Raw genomic sequence first — 16719 nt, forward strand, 5'->3', positions numbered from 1 at the left:
CCCCTTAATTTTTGGGGGGTCCTCCCAAATTTTGGGACCCCTCCCCAATTTTTGGGGTCCCCCCCCTAAATTCTACAACCCCTCAACATTTGGAGTCCCCTCCCCCCCCCCCCCATTCCATGACCCCCTCCCCTTAATTTTTTGGGGTCCTCCCATGTTTTGGGACCCCTCCCCAATTTTTGGGGTGCCCCCTAAATTCTACAACCCCTCCCCCCAACTTTTGGGGATTCCATGACCCCTCCCCTCAATTTTTTGGGGTCCTCCCCAAATTTTGGGACCCCTCCCCAATTTTAGCTTCTTCTCCTTCCCCCCCCCCCAATTTTTGGGCTCCCCCACCCCCACCCTTACTTTAAGAACTCCCCCCACCCCAATTTTTTTGGGGTTCACCCTCAATTTCATGACCTTGCCCTTCCATTTTTTGGGGTTTTCTCAAATTTTGGGACCCCCCCTCCCCAATTTCAGCTCCTTTTCCTTCCCCTCCCCCCAACCCCAATTTTTTGGGGTCTCCCCTCCCTTCCAGGATCCCTCCCCTCAATTTTTTGGGGTCCCCCCCAATTTCACAACCCCATCTCTCTACTTTTTAGGGTCCTCCCAGATTTTGGGACCCCTCCCCAATTTTGGCTTCTTTTCCTTCTCCTTCCAACCCAATTTTTGGGGTCCCCCTCAATTTCACGACCCTTCCCCTCAATCTTTTTGGGATCAAATTTTGGGACCCCTCCCCAATTTTTTGCCCCTTTTCCCCAATTTTTGGGGGTCCTCCCCCTCCCCATTTCAGGACCCCTCCCCATCAATTTTGGGGTCCCCACCTGGCCGGGGGGTCCCGAGGGCGTGGCCGAGGGGGTCTCGGTGGTGGGGGAGGGGTAGGGGGGCGGCGCCGGGGGGGGCGCGGGGGGGGAAGGGCCTCCCCCCTGCTGCCCCTCCCCCCCCTCCCCCCGCGGGGTCCTGGGGCGGCTCCTCCGCACCTGCAGGGGGCGCCAGAGTGACGTCATTGGGGGGGGGTGGGGACATCTGGGGACACCTGAGAAGGGGAGGGGCTACACCTGGGGACACCTGGGGGAGGAAGGGACACACCTGGGAACATCTGGGAACATCTGGAGAGGGAAGGGGACACACCTGGGGACACCTGGAGTGAGCTGGGAACATCTGGGGACACCTGGGAAGGGGAGGGGCCACACCTGGGGACACCTGGGGACACCTGGAGTGAGCTGGGAACATCTGGGGACACCTGAGAAGGGGAGGGGACACACCTGGGGGACATCTGGGGGAGGAAAGGACACACCTGGGGACATCTGGGAACATCTGGAGAGGGAAGGGGACACACCTGGAAGGAGTTGGGGACACCTGAGAAGGGGAGGGGCCACACCTGGGGACACCTGAGAAGGAGAGGGGACACACCTGGGAACATCTGGAGAGGGAAGGGGACACACCTGGGGACACCTGGGGACACCTGGGGGGGGTGGGAACAGCTGGGGACACCTGAGAAAGGGAGAAACACACCTGGGGGCACCTGAGAAGGAGAGGGGACACACCTGGGGACATCTGGAGAGGGAAAGGGACACACCTGGAAGGAGCTGGGAACACCTGGGGACACCTGAGAAGGGGAGGGGCCAACCTGGGGACACCTGGGGGAGGAAGGGACACACCTGGGGACACCTGGGGACACCTGAGAAAGGGAGAAACACACCTGGGGACATCTGGAGAGGGAAGGGGACACACCTGGGGACACCTGGGGACACCTGGGGACACCTGGGAGGGGGTTGGGAAAATCTGGGGACATCTGAGAAGGAGAGGGGCAACACCTGGTCACATCTGGGGACACCTGGAGTGAGCTGGGAACATCTGGGGACACCTGAGAAGGGGAGGGGGACACACCTGGGGACACCTGGGGGAGGAAAGGACACACCTGGGGACACCTGGGGACACCTGAGAAGGGGAGGGGGACACATCTGGGAACATCTGGAGAGGGAAGGGGACACACCTGGGGACACCTGGGGGAGGAAGGGACACACCTGGGGACACCTGGGGGGGGTGGGGACATCTGGGGACACCTGAGAAGGGGAGGGGCCACACCTGGGGACATCTGGGGACGCTGGGGACATCTGGGGGTGGAAGGGACACACCTGGGGACACCTGAGAAAGGGAGAAACACACCTGGGAACATCTGGAGAGGGAAGGGGACACACCTGGAAGGAGCTGGGAACACCTGGGGACACCTGAGAAGGGGAGGGGACACACCTGGAAGGAGCTGGGAACACCTGGGGACACCTGAGGGGGGTGAAGGCCACACCTGGGGACACCTGGGGACACCTGGGGGGGTGGTGACAGCTGGGGACACCTGAGAGAGGGAGAAACACACCTGGGGGCACCTGAGAAGGAGAGGGGACACACCTGGGAACATCTGGAGAGGGAAGGGGACACACCTGGAGGGAGCTGGGAACACCTGGGGACACCTGGAGGGGCTTGGGGACACCCAGAGACACCTGGGGAGTGATGGGACCACAGCTGGGAACATCTGGGGAGGGGCAGGGTCACACCTGGGGACACCTGGGGACAGAAACCACACCTGGTTTGGCGCCAGCACTCACCGGGGGCGGGGCCGTCGGCCTTGGCAGGGGCGGGGCCAGGCAGGGTGGGGCCGGTGGGCGGGGCCGAGGCGCCTTTCAGGTAGGCGGGGCTGTAGAGGGCGGGGCCAGGCCCAGGGAAGGGCTCCTCTGATTGGTAGAAGCCGCTGAAGTCAGCGCTGGGCTCCTCCCCCCCCGCCCAGGGCGTGTCCCCACCTGGGGCTGCCTGCGGGGAAAGGTTAAAATTTTAAATATTCGGAATTTTAACCTTCTTACACCTAAAAACACAGACTTAGAAGAAAATATTTGGCTTTTAATGAAACTATATTATTCAATACATTACCGAGTATATATATTCAAATGAATGAGTATATAAGTTTATATTACTTCTTATTGTTCCTTATATTATAATATGTTGTATTCATTATATTTCATTACATTATATTACACTATATTACATTACATTACATTATGTTACATTATATTATATATTATATTACCATTATATTATATTATATTATATTATATTATATTATGTTATGTTATGTTATGTTATATTATATTATATTATATTATATTATATTATATTATATTATATTATATTATATTATATTATATTATATTATGTTGTATTATATTATACTATATTGTATTATAGTATATTATATTGTATTATATTATATTATGTTATGTTATGTTATGCTATTAGCTATTATTACATGTAATACACTTGCACTATAAGTATTTAAAACTAATTTATACTGCCCTATACAATACATAAGCATATTTGTATCTATATAAAAACACATTTATATATTTATGCATTGTTACAAATTTATACATTAATTCAGACTGTAATTATATATATTACATTTTATATATATGTATAAATACATTAGATCATACATAAACAACATGGATAAGGAAATGAAATATTTGAAATTAAGCAAATTAAATAAAATAAGTAACTTTTTACTTATTTTAAAAATGAAACTATAGGAGATGGTGGAAAAAGTCACATCACTCACCTGTGGCCATACCCACCCACACAGGTGTGCCCTCACCTGTGCCAGTGCCCCTCCCGTGCCCAGGTGTGCCCTCACCTGTGACAGTGCCCCTCCCGTGCCCAGGTGTGCCCTCACCTGTGACAGTGCCCTCACCTGTGGCAGTGCCCCTGCCATGCCCAGGTGTGCCCTCACCTGTGACAGCGCCCACTGGGCAGCAGCGATGGCCGTGGAGGCGACGGAGGCGGCGCTGGCGCGGGGGGGCCCCTCCCCAGGCCCCGCCCCCTGCACGTCCCTGGGGGCGGAGCTTCGTGTCAGGGGCGTGGCCTGAGGCCTGGGAGGGGCTGGGTGGGCGGGGCCAAATGACAGAGGGGGTGGGGGCCTGTTTGATAATGGGGTGTGGCTTTTGGTGGGGGTGTGGCCTGTGTTGGGTGGGGCTTAAGGAATTGGGCGGGGCTTAAGTGATCAGGAACAGTTCCAGGTACTGGGGTGGGGCTGTGGGCGGGGCTGTGGGCGGTGGGCGGGGCTTGTGCCAGGTGCAGTGGCAGGGCAGGGCCAAAGGGGCGGGGCCTGTGCCAGGTGTGTGACTGTGCCAGGTCAAGGGTGGTGCCAAGGGCCGGGGTCTCCGCCAGGTGTACGAAGATGCCAGGATGGGGACAGGGCCCCGGCCCAGGCGCAGTGCCACGCCCAGATGTGAAGCCACGCCCAGATGTGGTGCCACGCCCTGGCACAATGCCATGCCCAGGTGTGATGCCACGCCCAGGTGTGGTGCCACGCCCTGGCACAATGCCACGCCCTGGCACAATGCCACGCCCAGGTGTGATGCCACGCCCAGGTGTGATGCCACGCCCAGCTGTGAAGCCACGCCCAGGTGTGATGCCACGCCCTGGCACAATGCCACGCCCAGCTGTGGTACCACACCCTGGCACAATGCCACATCCAGATGTGAAGCCACGCCCTGGCACGATGCCACGCCCAGCTGTGGTGCCACGCCCTGGCACAATGCCACGCCCAGGTGTGATGCCACGCCCTCTCACCTCTTGGAGCCCTTGGCGAACTCCACGTTGATGCTCTTGCCGTCGATGTGCAGGGGGGGGTGCAGGGCCTGCAGCATCTGCAGCAGCTGTGCAGCCTCCTGCAGGGGCAGGGCAGGGCATGGCAGGGGGCACCTGGGCAGGGGGCACCTGGGCAGGGGGCACCGGGCTCCAGGTGGTCCCACCCCCTCTTGGTCCATCCCAGTCCCTCCCAGTCCATCCCAGTCCCTCCCAGTACCCCCAGTCCCCACCACACATCAATCTGGGCGCTGCACTCAGTGGAGCAGAGCAGGATGTGCCCCATCCCAGTCCATCCCAGTAAATCCCAGTACCCTCAGTGCCCTTTCCAGTCCCTCCCAGTCCATCCCAGTGCCCACCACATGTCGGTCTGGGCGCTGTATTTGGTGGAGCCCAGCAAGATGCCCCCATCCCAGTGCCTCCACAGTGCCCTCCCAGTCCAACCAGTCCTTCCCAGTCCTTCCCAGTCCCTCCAGTTCTCCCAGTACCACGATGGTGCTGAGCTGCATGAAGGCAAGGCCGTGGTTCAGCTGCGTTTGCTGATCATTGATCACATCCCCATTTCCCCCATTTCCCCCAGTTTCCCCCAGTCCCCCCAGTGTCCCCAAGCCCCCCAGCCCCTCCCAGTCCCTCCCAGTCCCTCCCAGTCCTCCCAGTTCCCCCAGTACCACGATGGTGCTGAGCTGCACGAAGGCGAAGCCGCGGTTCAGCTGCGTTTGCCGATCTTTGATCACGCCCCCATTTCCCCCAGTCCCCCCAGTTTCCCCCAGTTTCCCCCAGTCTCTCCCAGTGTCCCCCAGTTCCCCAGCCCCTCCCAGCCCCTCCAGTCTCTCCCAGTCCCTCCCAGTCCCTCCCAGTTGCCCCAGTACCACGATGGTGCTGAGCTGCACGAAGGCGAAGCCGCGGTTCAGCTGCGTTTGCCGGTCTTTGATCACGCGCACGTTGGCGGCCGAGAGCGCGGCGAAGGGAGCGAGGGCGGCCAGGATGGACTCCAGGCTGCTCTGGGGGTGCAGGTTCCGCAGGATGATGGCTGGGGGGACAGCACGCGCACCTGGGCACACCTGGGCACACCTGGGCACAGCTGGGCACAGCTGGGGGCACACCTGGGAACACCTGGGGGCACAGCTGGGCACACCTAGGGGCACCTGGAACCGCTTGGGAACACCTGGAGACACCTGGGGGCACACCTGAGGGCACCTGACTACCTCTGGGGGCACCTGGGCACACCTGGGGATACCTGGAGTTACCTCAGAGTACCTGGGGGTACACCTGGGAACACCTGGGCACACCTGGGGGCACAGCTGGGGGCACCTGGGCACACCTGGGGGCAGCTGGGCACACCTGGGAACACCTGGAGATACCTAGGGGGCACACCTGGGCACACATGAGGACACCTGGGATACCTCAGGATACCTGGAGGCACACCTGAGCACACCTAGGGGCACAGCTGGGCACACCTGGGCAAACCTAGGGGCACCTGGAACTGCTTGGGAACACCTGGAGATAGCTGGGGGCACATCTGGGCACACCTGGGGGCACCTGGAACCACCTGAGCACACCTGGGGACACAGCTGGGCACACCTGAGGACACCTGGGGATACCTCAGGATACCTGGAGGTACACCTGAGAACACCTGGGCACACCTGGGGGCAGCTGGGCACACCTGGGCACACCTGAGCACACCTGGGGGCAGCTGGAACCACCTGGAGATACCTGGGAACACATCTGGGCACACCTGGGCACACCTGGGGATACCCCAGGGCACACCTGGGGATACCTGGGGGCACCAGGGGCATACCTGGGCACACCTGGGGGCACCTGGGCACAACCAGGAGGACGCTGGGACACCTGAAGAAACACCTGGGCAACACCTGAACCCCTCCAGCCCCTCCCCCAAGATCCCCTTCAGCCCCTCCTCACAAAAACCCCAGACTCCCCAAACCCCCCCCAAAAACCCACAAATTCACCCCAAAATCCACCCCCAAAAAATTCCCAAAAAAATCCCTAAAAAATCCCCAAAAAATTCCCTAAAAAATCCAAAAAAATTCCCTAAAAAATCCAAAAATTCCCTAAAAAATCCCCCAAAATTCCCTAAAAAATCCCCAAAAAATTCCCTAAAAAATCCTAAAAAAATTCCCTAAAAAATCCCCCAAAATTCCCTAAAAAATCCCCAAAAATTCCCTAAAAAATCCCCAAAAATTCCCTAAAAAATTCCCTAAAAAATACCCAAAAAAATTCCCTAAAAAATCCTAAAAAATTCCTAAAAAATCCCTAAAAATTCCCTAAAAAATCCCCAAAAATTCCCTAAAAAATTCCCTAAAAAAATCCCCAAAAATTCTCCCGAAATCCCCAAAAATTCTCCCCAAATCCCCAAAAAAATCCCAAAAATCCACCCAAAAATCCCCCAACCCCCCAGCCCCGCACTCACTGTCGTTGGCGTTGTCGGCTCCGGGCTCGGTGCCCCCCTGGGACCCCCCGGGGGGACCCCCCAGGGTGGGGCCGTAGGGTTGGGGGAGGGGCAGGAGCCCCCCACCCCCACCTGGAACCAGCTCCGGCCGGGGACCCCCCGGACCCCTCTGCTCGGCCTCTGCACCCCGAAAAAAACCCAAAATCAGGGATTGAATCCATAAAAAACCCAAAATCGGGATTGAATCAATAAAAAACTCCCAAAATCAGGGATTGAAACCCCAAAAATCCCGAAATCAGGGATTGGACTACCCCAAAATCAGGGATTAACCCTCCCCCAAAAAAACCCCAAATCGGGGATTGAATCCATAAAAAACCATAAAATCAGGGATTGAGTCCCAAAAAAACCCCAAAATCAGGGATTGAAACCCCAAAAAAGCCCAAAATCAGGGATTGAGCCTCTCAAAGAACCCCAAAATCAGGGATTGAATCCATAAAAAACTCCAAAATCAGGGATTGAATCCATAAACAACCCCAAAATCAGGGACACAACCCCCCAAAAAAATCCAAATCAGGGGCTGAATCCATAAAAAAACCCCAAAATCAGAAACTGAACCCCCCAAAAAAACCCAAATTTAGGATTGGACCACCCCAAAATCAGGGATTGAATCCCAAAAAAAAACCCCAAAATCCGGGATTGAAACCCCAAAAAACCCCAAAAAATCCCCAAAATCAGAGATTGAACCTCTCAAAAAACCCAAAGTCAGGGATTGAATCCCAAAAAAACCTCCAAAATCAGGGATTGAAACCCCAAAAAAGCCCAAAATCAGGGATTGAACCTCTCAAAGAACCCCAAAATCAGGGATCGAATCCATAAAAAAACCCAAAATCAGGGATTGAAACCCCAACAAAAGGGATTGAATCCCAAAAAAACCCCAAAATCAGGGATTTGAACCTCTCAAAAAAAAACCCAAATCGAGGATTGAATCCATAAAAAACCCCAAAGTCAGAGATTGAAACCCCAAAAAACCTCCAAAATTAGGGATTGAACCTCTCAAAGATACCCAAAATCAGGGATTGAATCCCAAAAAAACTCCAAAATCAGGGATTGAAACCCCAAAAAAAGGGATTGAATCCCAAAAAAAACCCCAAAATCAGGGATTGAATCCATAAAAACTCCAAAATCAGGGATTGAATCCCAAAAAAACTCCAAAATCAGGGATTGAACCTCTCAAAAAAAACCAAAATCTGGGACTGAAACCCAAAAAAAACCCAAAATCAGGGATTGAAACCCCAAAAAATCCCCAAAATCAGGGATTGAGCCTCTCAAAAAACCCCAAAATCAGGGATTGAATCAAAAAAAAATCCCCAAAAATCAGGGACTGAAACCCCAAAAAAAAACCCCAGAGATTGAACCCCCCCAAAAAATCCCAAAATCAGGGATTGAAACCCCAAAAAAACCCCAAAGTCAGAGATTGAACCCCCCCAAAAAATCCCAAAATCAGAGATTGAATCCATAAAAAACCCCAAAATCAGGGATTTGAACTTCTCAAAAAAAAAACCCAAATCGAGGATTGAATCCATAAAAAACCCCAAAATCAGAGATTGAACCTCTCAAAAACCCCAAAATCAGGCATTGAACCCCCCCAAAAACCACCAAAATCAGGGATTGAATCCATAAAAAAACCCCAAAATCAGAAACTGAACCCCCCAAAAACCCCAAAATCAGGGATTGGACCAGCCCAAAATCAGGGATTCACCCTTCCCAAAAAAACCCCAAATTTCGGGATCAAACCCCAAAACCAGGGATTCAACCCCAAATCCAGGGGGTCTCCAGTATGTTGGGAAGCACCCCAATAATTCTGCAGAGTTTTGGGGAAGTTCAGGGCATTTTGGGGGTGATCCCCCCAAAGTTTTGGGGTAAAAACCTCGGGATTTGGGGTCACTCACCGGCTTTGGGGACGCCACACTTGAAACATTTCTCACGGCGCTTGAAGTTCTGCACCCCGCACTGGGAACCCCAAAAATGTCACATCCCAAAACTGCTGCACCCCAAAATTACAGCACCCCCAAAATGTCACAGCCCAAAAATGTCACACCCCAAAAACGTCACATCCCAAAACTGCTGCACCCCAAAATCACAGCACCCCAAAACCATTGCACCCCCAAAATGTCACATCCCCAAAAATGTCACAGCCCCAAAAATGTCACATCCCAGAATCACAGCACCCCAAAATCACACCACCCCCAAAATGTCACAGTCCACAAGTGTCACAGCCCCAAAAATGTCACACCCCCAAAAATGTCACACCCCCAAAAATGTCACATCCCAAAACTGCTGCACCCCAAAATCACAGCACCCCAAAATGTCACATCCCAAAAATGTCACAGCCCCAAAAGTGTCACATCTCAAAACTGCTGCACCCCAAAACCACAGCACCCCAAAATCTCAGCTCCCCAAAACCATCGCACTCCAAAATGTCACATCCCCAAAAATGTCACACTCCCAAAAATGTCAAACCCCCAAAAATGTCACACATCCCAAAAACTGCTGCACCCCAAAATCACAGCACCCCAAAATGTCACAGTCCACAAGTGTCACACCCCAAAAATGTCACATCCCCAAAAATGTCACATCCCAAAACTGCTGCACCCCAAAATCACAGCACCCCAAACCATTGCACCCCAAAATGTCACATCCCAAAATCACAGCACCCCCAAAATCAAAGCACCCCCAAAATCACAGCACCCCAAAACCATCGCACTCCAAAATGTCACACCCCCAAAAATGTCACAGCCCAAAACTGCTGCACCCCAAAATCACAGCACCCCAAAATGTCACATATCCAAAAATGTCACATGCCAAAACTGCTGCACCCCAAAATCACAGCACCCCCAAAATCACAGCACCCCAAAACCACTGCACTCCAAAAATGTCACATCCCCAAAAGTGCCACACCCTCAAAAATCACATCCTAAAACTGCTGCACGCCAAAATCACAGCACCCCAAAATCACAGCACCCCCAAAATGTCACAGCCCAACAGTGTCACACCCCAAAACTGCCCCCAACTCCCCCAAAACTTCAGCACCCCAAAAACCATTGCACTCCAAAATGTCACATCCCAAAAGTGTCACACCCCCAAAAATGTCACACATCCTAAAAACTGCTGCACCCCAAAATCACAGCACCCCAAAATCACAGCACCCCAAAATGTCACAGCCCAAAAATGTCACATCCCAAAAACTGCTGCACCCCAAAATAACAGCATCCCTAAAACCATTGCACTCCAAAATGTCACAGCCCCAAAAATGTCACACCCCAAAATCACAGCACCCCAAAATCACAGCACCCCAAAACCATCGCACTCCAAAATGTCACATCCCCAAAAATGTCACATCCCCCAAAATGTCACATCCCAAAACTGCTGCACCCCAAAACCACAGCACCCCCAAATCACAGCACCCCAAAATGTCACAGTCCACAAGTGTCACACCCCAAAAATGTCACACCCCAAAAATGTCACATCCCAAAAACTGCTGCACCCCAAAATCACAGCACCCCCAAAAATGTCACAGCCCAAAATGTCACATCCCAAAACTGCTGCACCCCAAAAATGTCACATCCCAAAACTGCTGCACCCCAAAATCACAGCACCCCAAAATCACAGCACCCCAAAACCACAGCACCCCAAAAATGTCACACCCCCAAAAATGTCACAGGCCCAAAAGTGTCACATCCCAAAACTGCCCCCAACTCCCCCCAAACCACAGCACCCCAAAATCCACTGCACCCCAAATTTGTCCCACCCCAAAACCACCAAACCCCAAAAACACTCTGGACCCCCCCCCAAACCCATCCCCAGAGCACCCCAAAAATGCAACACCCCAAAAATGCAACACCCCAAAAGCTTTTAATCCCCTCACAACCTCCCCTAGGAACCCCCCAAAAATCCTTTCATGGACCCCCCAAATTTCCCCCAGTGCCCTCCCAGTGCCCCCCAATGCCCTCCCAGTGCCCCCCAGCACCCCCACATTGCCCCCCAGCGCCCTCCCAGTGCCCCTCAGTGCCACCCAGTGCCCTTCAATGTTCTCCCATTGCCCTCCCAGTGCCCTCCCAGTGTCCCCCAAGTCCCTCCCAGTATCCCCCTGTGTCTTCCCAGTAACCTCCAGTGCCCTCCCAGTCTCTCCCAGTGCCCTCCCAGTGCCCCCCAATGCCCTCCCAGTGCCCCCAGCACCCCCACATTGCCCCCCAGCGTCCTCCCAGAGTCCCCCCAGCGCCTTCCCAGTAACCCCCCAGTGTCCCCCCAATGCCCTCCCACTGTCTCCCCTACTTCCCAGTACCCCCCCAGTGCCCTCCCAGTGCCCCACAATGCCCTCCCAGTGCCCCCCAGCACCCCCACATTGCCCCCAGCGCCCTCCCAGTGCCCCTCAGTGCCACCCAGTGCCCTTCAATGTCCTCCCAGTGTCCCCCAGTCCCTCCCAGTGTCCCCAGCATCCTCCCAGTGCCCCCTCCCAGTGCCCTCCTAGTGCCCCCCCAAGGACATTCTAATCCCTCCCAGTGCCCTTCCAGTTCCCCCAGTGCCTCTCAGTACCTCCCAGTACCCCGTAGTGCCACCCCAGCGCCTCCCAGTGCCCTTCAATGTCCTCCCAGTGCCCCCAGCACCCCCACTTTGCCCCCCAGTGCCCTCCCAGTGTCCCTCACTGCCACCCAGTACCCCTCCAAGGCCATTCTAGTCCCTCCCAGTGCCCTTCCAGTTTCCCCCAGTGCCACCCCAGAGCCTCCCAGTAACCCCCAGTGCCACCCCAGTGCCACCCCAGTGCCCTCCCAGTAACCCCCAGTGCCTCCCAGTACCCCCCAGCACCCCCACATTGCCCACCAGCGCCCACCCAGTGCCACCCAATGCCCTTCAATGCTCTCCCAGTGCCTCCCAGTGCCCTCCCAGTGCCCCACAATGCCCCCCAGTGCCCTTCAATGTCCTCCCAGTGTCCCCCAGCATTCTCCCATTGCCCTCCCAGTCCCCCCAGTGCCCCCCAGCACCTTCCCAGTGCCACCCACATTGCCCCCCAGTGCCTCCCAGTGCCCTCCCAGTGCCCCACAATGCCCTCCCAGTACCTCTCAGTGCCCTCCTAGTGCTCCCCCAAGGACATTCTGGTTCCTCCCAGTGCCCTTCCAGTTTCCCCCAGTGCCACCCCAGTGCCTCCCAGTGTCCCCCAGTGCCTCCCAGTAACCCCCAGTGCCACCCCAGTGCCACCCACCTTGGCACAGAGCCAGTCCTCGTTGATTTTGGGTTTGGGGTCGCTGTAGTGCAGGGACACGCGGTGCCCCAGCAGGGTCAGCCCGGCCTGGGGGGCACAGCGGGGTCAGGGGGGGCACAGGTGAGTCAGGGTGACCCCAACCTGGCCCGGGGGGGCACAGGGGGGGTACCAGGGCATGAATCTGGGGGGGCACCAGGGCTGGAATTGGGGGGCACCAAGGTTTGAGGTGGGGACACCAGAACATGTCCTGAGGGGCACCATGGCTGGAATTTGGGGGCACCTGGGGGGCACCAGGGTGTGAAACTGGGGGGCACCTGAGGGGGCACCAGGACACAAATCTGGGGGGCACCAGGGCTGGAACTGGGGGGCACCAGGGTTGAAATTCAGGGACAGCTGGGGGGCACCAGGACATGAATCTGGGGGGCACCTGGGGGGTACCAGGGTGTAAAACTGGGGGGCACCAGGACACAAATCCAGGGGAGCACCAGGGCTGCAATCTGGGCACATCAAGACTCATTTTGAGGGGCACCAGGGGGGCACAAAGCCATAAATCAGTGGGGCACCAAGCTGGGCACCAGGATATGAACTGGGGGCACCAGGGGTAGAACTGAGGGGCACCAGGACATGAACCAGGGGGGCACCAGGGGGGCACCAGGATGTGAATCTGGGGGGGCACCAGGGGTGGAACTGGGGGGCACCAGGGGTGGAATTGGGGGGCACCAGGACAAGAACCATGGGGGCACCACGGGGGCACCAGGATGTGAATCTGGGGGGCACCAGGGGTGGAATTCAGGGGCCTCAGGACAGGAACCTTGGGGGCACCAGGATGTGAATCTGGGGGGGCACCAGGACACAAACTGGGGGGCACCAGGACTGGGATGAGGGGGGGGAACCAGGACGGGAATTTGGGGGCACCAGGAGGTGCCAGGGCTGGAATTTGGGGGGGCACCAGAGCTCATCCCAGGTGGCACCAGCAGCTGGACTGGGAACACTGGGACACGCACGAGGCCCCTGTGCCCATCCCTGACTGCAGGGACACAGCCACCAGTACAGACCAGTACGGACCAGTACAGACTGGTATGGACCAGTACAAACCAGTACAGACTGGTATGGACCAGTACAGGCTGGTATGGACCAGTACAAACCAGTACAGACTGGTATGGACCAGTACAAACCAGTACAGACCAGTATCACCCCATAGACTCTGTCCCTCCCCCACCCACTGAGCATCTCCCCCACACCCTCTGCCCCTCCCTCTTTTCATTGCCCCACCCCCTTTTCATTGCCCCCTCCCTCTTTTCATTGCCACACCCCCTTCTCATTGCCCCCTCCCTCTTCTCATTGCCCCACCCCCTTTTCATTGGCCCCACCCTCTTCTCATTGGCCCCTCCCTCTTTTCATTGCCCCACCCCCTTTTCATTGGCCCCACCCTCTTCTCACTGGCCCCTCCCTCTTTTCATTGCCCCACCTCCTTTTCATTGGCCCCACCCTCTTCTCATTGGCCCCTCCCTCTTTTCATTGCCCCACCCCCTTTTCATTGACCCCACCCTCTTCTCATTGGCCCCTCCCTCTTTTCATTGCCCCACCTCCTACTCATTGGCCCCACCCCCTTTTCATTGGCCCCACCCTCTTCTCATTGCCCCCTCCCTCTTTTCATTGCCCCACCCTCTTTTCATTGGCCCCTCCCCCTTTCCATTGGCCCCTCCCCCTTTCCATTGGCCCCTCCCTCTTTCAATCTTCCCCCCTTTTGGTTGCTCCCTCACCTGTTGGCAATTCCCTCACCCCTCCCCCTTTTAATTGACCCCTCCCCTTTTTATTGCCCCTCCCCTTCTCATTGACCCCCTCCCCCTTTTATTACCCCTCCCCTTCTCATTGGCCCCTCCCCCTTTTAGTGGCCCCTCCCCCTTTTTCTTGGCCCCTCCCCCACCTGGTTGGCCTCCATCCACCTGGCCGCCTCCTGCACGTGATGGAATTCCACGAAGGCGAATCCACGGCTCTGACCTGGAACGGGCCACGGGGGGAGGGGGGGATGGGGGGCACCCATGGGTGCTCTGGGACCCCCTGGGGTGGAGGGGGGAGGGGGACAGGGTACCCAGGGACCCGCTGGGATTGGAGCAGGGCACCCATGGGTGGTGCTGGAACCCCCCCAGGGGACCCCAAAGGTGAAGGCTAAGGGTGGTCCTGGTGCCCCTCCAGAACCTGGGTGCTCCCTGAGCTGGGTTCAGCACCCCTGGGTGCTCCTGGGGATGGGTCTGGCACCCCTGGGTGCCCCTAAAGCTGGGCTCAGCACCCCTGGGTGCTCCTGGGGATGGGTCTGGCACCCCTGGGTGCCCCTAAAGCTGGGCTCAGCACCCCTGGGTGCTCCTGAGGAAGGGTCTGGGAAAGGTTCTGGCACCCCTGGGTGCCCCTGGGGAAGGGTCTGGCACCCTTGGGTGCTCCTAAGAAGGGACAAGCACCCCTGGGTGCTCCTCAGGAGGCAAAGAGCACCTCTGGGTGCTCCCTAAGGACAAGAGTGGCACCCCTGGGTGCCCCTAAAATGGGATCTACAGCCTTGGGTGCCCCCCGAGTGGGGCGCAGCACCCCTGGGTGCTCCTGAGAAGGGGAAAAGCACCCCTGGGTGCCCCTAAAGATTAAACTGACACCCCTGGGTGCCTATAGGGAAGGGATCAGCACCCCTGGGTGCTCCTAGGGAGGGGATCAGCACCCCTGGGTGCTCCTGAGGAAGGGACAGACATCTCTGGGTGCCTCTAGAAACGATGTTGGCACCCCTGGGTGCCCCTGGGAAGAGGATCAGCACCCCTGGGTGCTCCTAGTGAGGGGACAGGCACCCCTGGGTGCCCCTAGGGAGGGGACAGGCAGTCCTGGGTGTTTCTACAGACACAATAGGCACCCCTGGGTGCTCCCTAAAGACAAACCTGGCACCCCTGGGTGCCCCTGGAGAACGGGATCAGTGGCCTTGGTGCCCTTCCAGTCCGGTGCAGCACCCCTGGGTGCCCCTAGAGATGGGACCAGCACCCCTGGGTGCCCCTGGGAATGGGATCAACAGCCCTGATGCCCTTCCAGTCCGGTGCAGCACCCCTGGGTGCCCTTAGAGATGGGACCAGCACTCCTGGGTGCCCCCTAAGCCTGGCAGAAACATCCCTGTGTGCCCCTAGGGAGGGGACAGGCACCCCTGGGTGCCCCTTGGGAGGGATCGGCACCTCTGGGTGCCCCTAGGGAGGGGACAGGCACCCCTGGGTGCTCCTAGAAATGACACTGGCACCCCTGGGTGCCCCTGGGGATGGGACCAGCACCCCTGGGTGCCAGTAGAGAGAGGACAGGCACCCCTAGGTGCCCCTAGGGAGGGAACTGACACCCCTGGGTGTCCCTGGAGAAGGGATCAGCACCCCTGGGTGCTCCTGAGAAGGACACAGGCACCCCTGGGTGCCCCTAAGAAGAAGACCAGCACCCCTGGGTGCCCCTAGGAATGGGATCAGCAGCCCTGGTACCCTTTGAGGTCAGTACAGCACCCCTGGGTGCCCCCTAAGCCTGCCAGAAGCACCCCTGGGTGCTTCTAAAGATGACACTGGCACCCCTGGGTGCCCCTAAGGATGGAACCAGCACCCCTGGGTGCCCCTAAAGAGAGGAGAGACATCTCTGGGTGCCTCTAGAAGTGGGACCAGCACCCCTGGGTGCCCCTAGGGAAGGGACAGAAACCCCTGGGTGCCCCTAAAGAGAGGAGAGACACCTTGGTGGGTTCCTAGGAAAGGGACTAGCACCCCTGGGTGCACCTAGGGAAGGGACAGAAACCCCTGGGTGCCCCTAGAACTAGGACCAGCACCCCTGGGTGCCCCTAAGGAACAGGACCACCCCCCCTGGGTGCTCCTTGGCATGGGCAGGGACCTTCCCCCCTCCAAGGGACCCAGGTGCCCCCCAGCCTAAAGAGAGCCCAGGTGAGCAGGGGAGGGGTCCAGGTGAGGAGGGGAGGGGTCCAGGTGAGGGCTGAGGTGAGCAGGGAGGGCCCAGGTGAGCAGGGGAGGGGTCCAGGTGAGCAGGGGAAGGGCTCAGGTGAGCAGGGAGGGTTCAGGTGAGGGCTGAGGTGAGCAGGGAGGGGCTCAGGTGAACAGGGAGGGTTCAGGTGAGCAGGGGAGGCTCAGGTGAGCAGGGGAGGGGCTCAGGTGAGGGCTGAGGTGAGCAGGGAGGGGCTCAGGTGAACAGGGAGGGTCCAGGTGAGCAGGGGAGGGGTCCAGGTGAGCAGGCAGGGCCCAGGTGAGCAGGGAGGGCTCAGGTGAGGGCTCAGGTGAGCAGGGGGAGGACCCAGGTGAGGGCTCAGGTGAGCAGAAGGGGCCCAGGTGAGCAAGGGAGGGCACAGGTGAGCAGGGGAGGGGCTCAGGTGAGCAGAAGGGGCTCAGGTGAGCAGGGGAGGGGCTCAGGTGAGCAGGGGAGGGCCCAGGTGAGC

The 16719-nt window shown here is 57.1% G+C and overlaps 1 protein-coding gene across 1 annotated transcript in view; it reads right to left on the reverse strand.

Moving 5' to 3' along the window:
• Nucleotides 1–16719, reverse strand: part of LOC141726336 (RNA-binding protein 10-like) — a gene marked incomplete at its 3' end in the record, with an annotated part of 40090 nt that overhangs the window by 14376 nt on the left and 8995 nt on the right. Inside the window, 9 exon segments of the mRNA XM_074531123.1 lie at nt 807–962; nt 2586–2787; nt 3761–3860; nt 4603–4700; nt 5487–5647; nt 7046–7204; nt 8974–9034; nt 12282–12368; nt 14209–14282. Coding sequence (XP_074387224.1) covers nt 807–962; nt 2586–2787; nt 3761–3860; nt 4603–4700; nt 5487–5647; nt 7046–7204; nt 8974–9034; nt 12282–12368; nt 14209–14282 — 1098 coding nt within the window.

This window comes from Zonotrichia albicollis, chromosome 34, assembly GCF_047830755.1.
Source record: "Zonotrichia albicollis isolate bZonAlb1 chromosome 34, bZonAlb1.hap1, whole genome shotgun sequence".
NCBI lineage: Eukaryota > Metazoa > Chordata > Aves > Passeriformes > Passerellidae > Zonotrichia > Zonotrichia albicollis.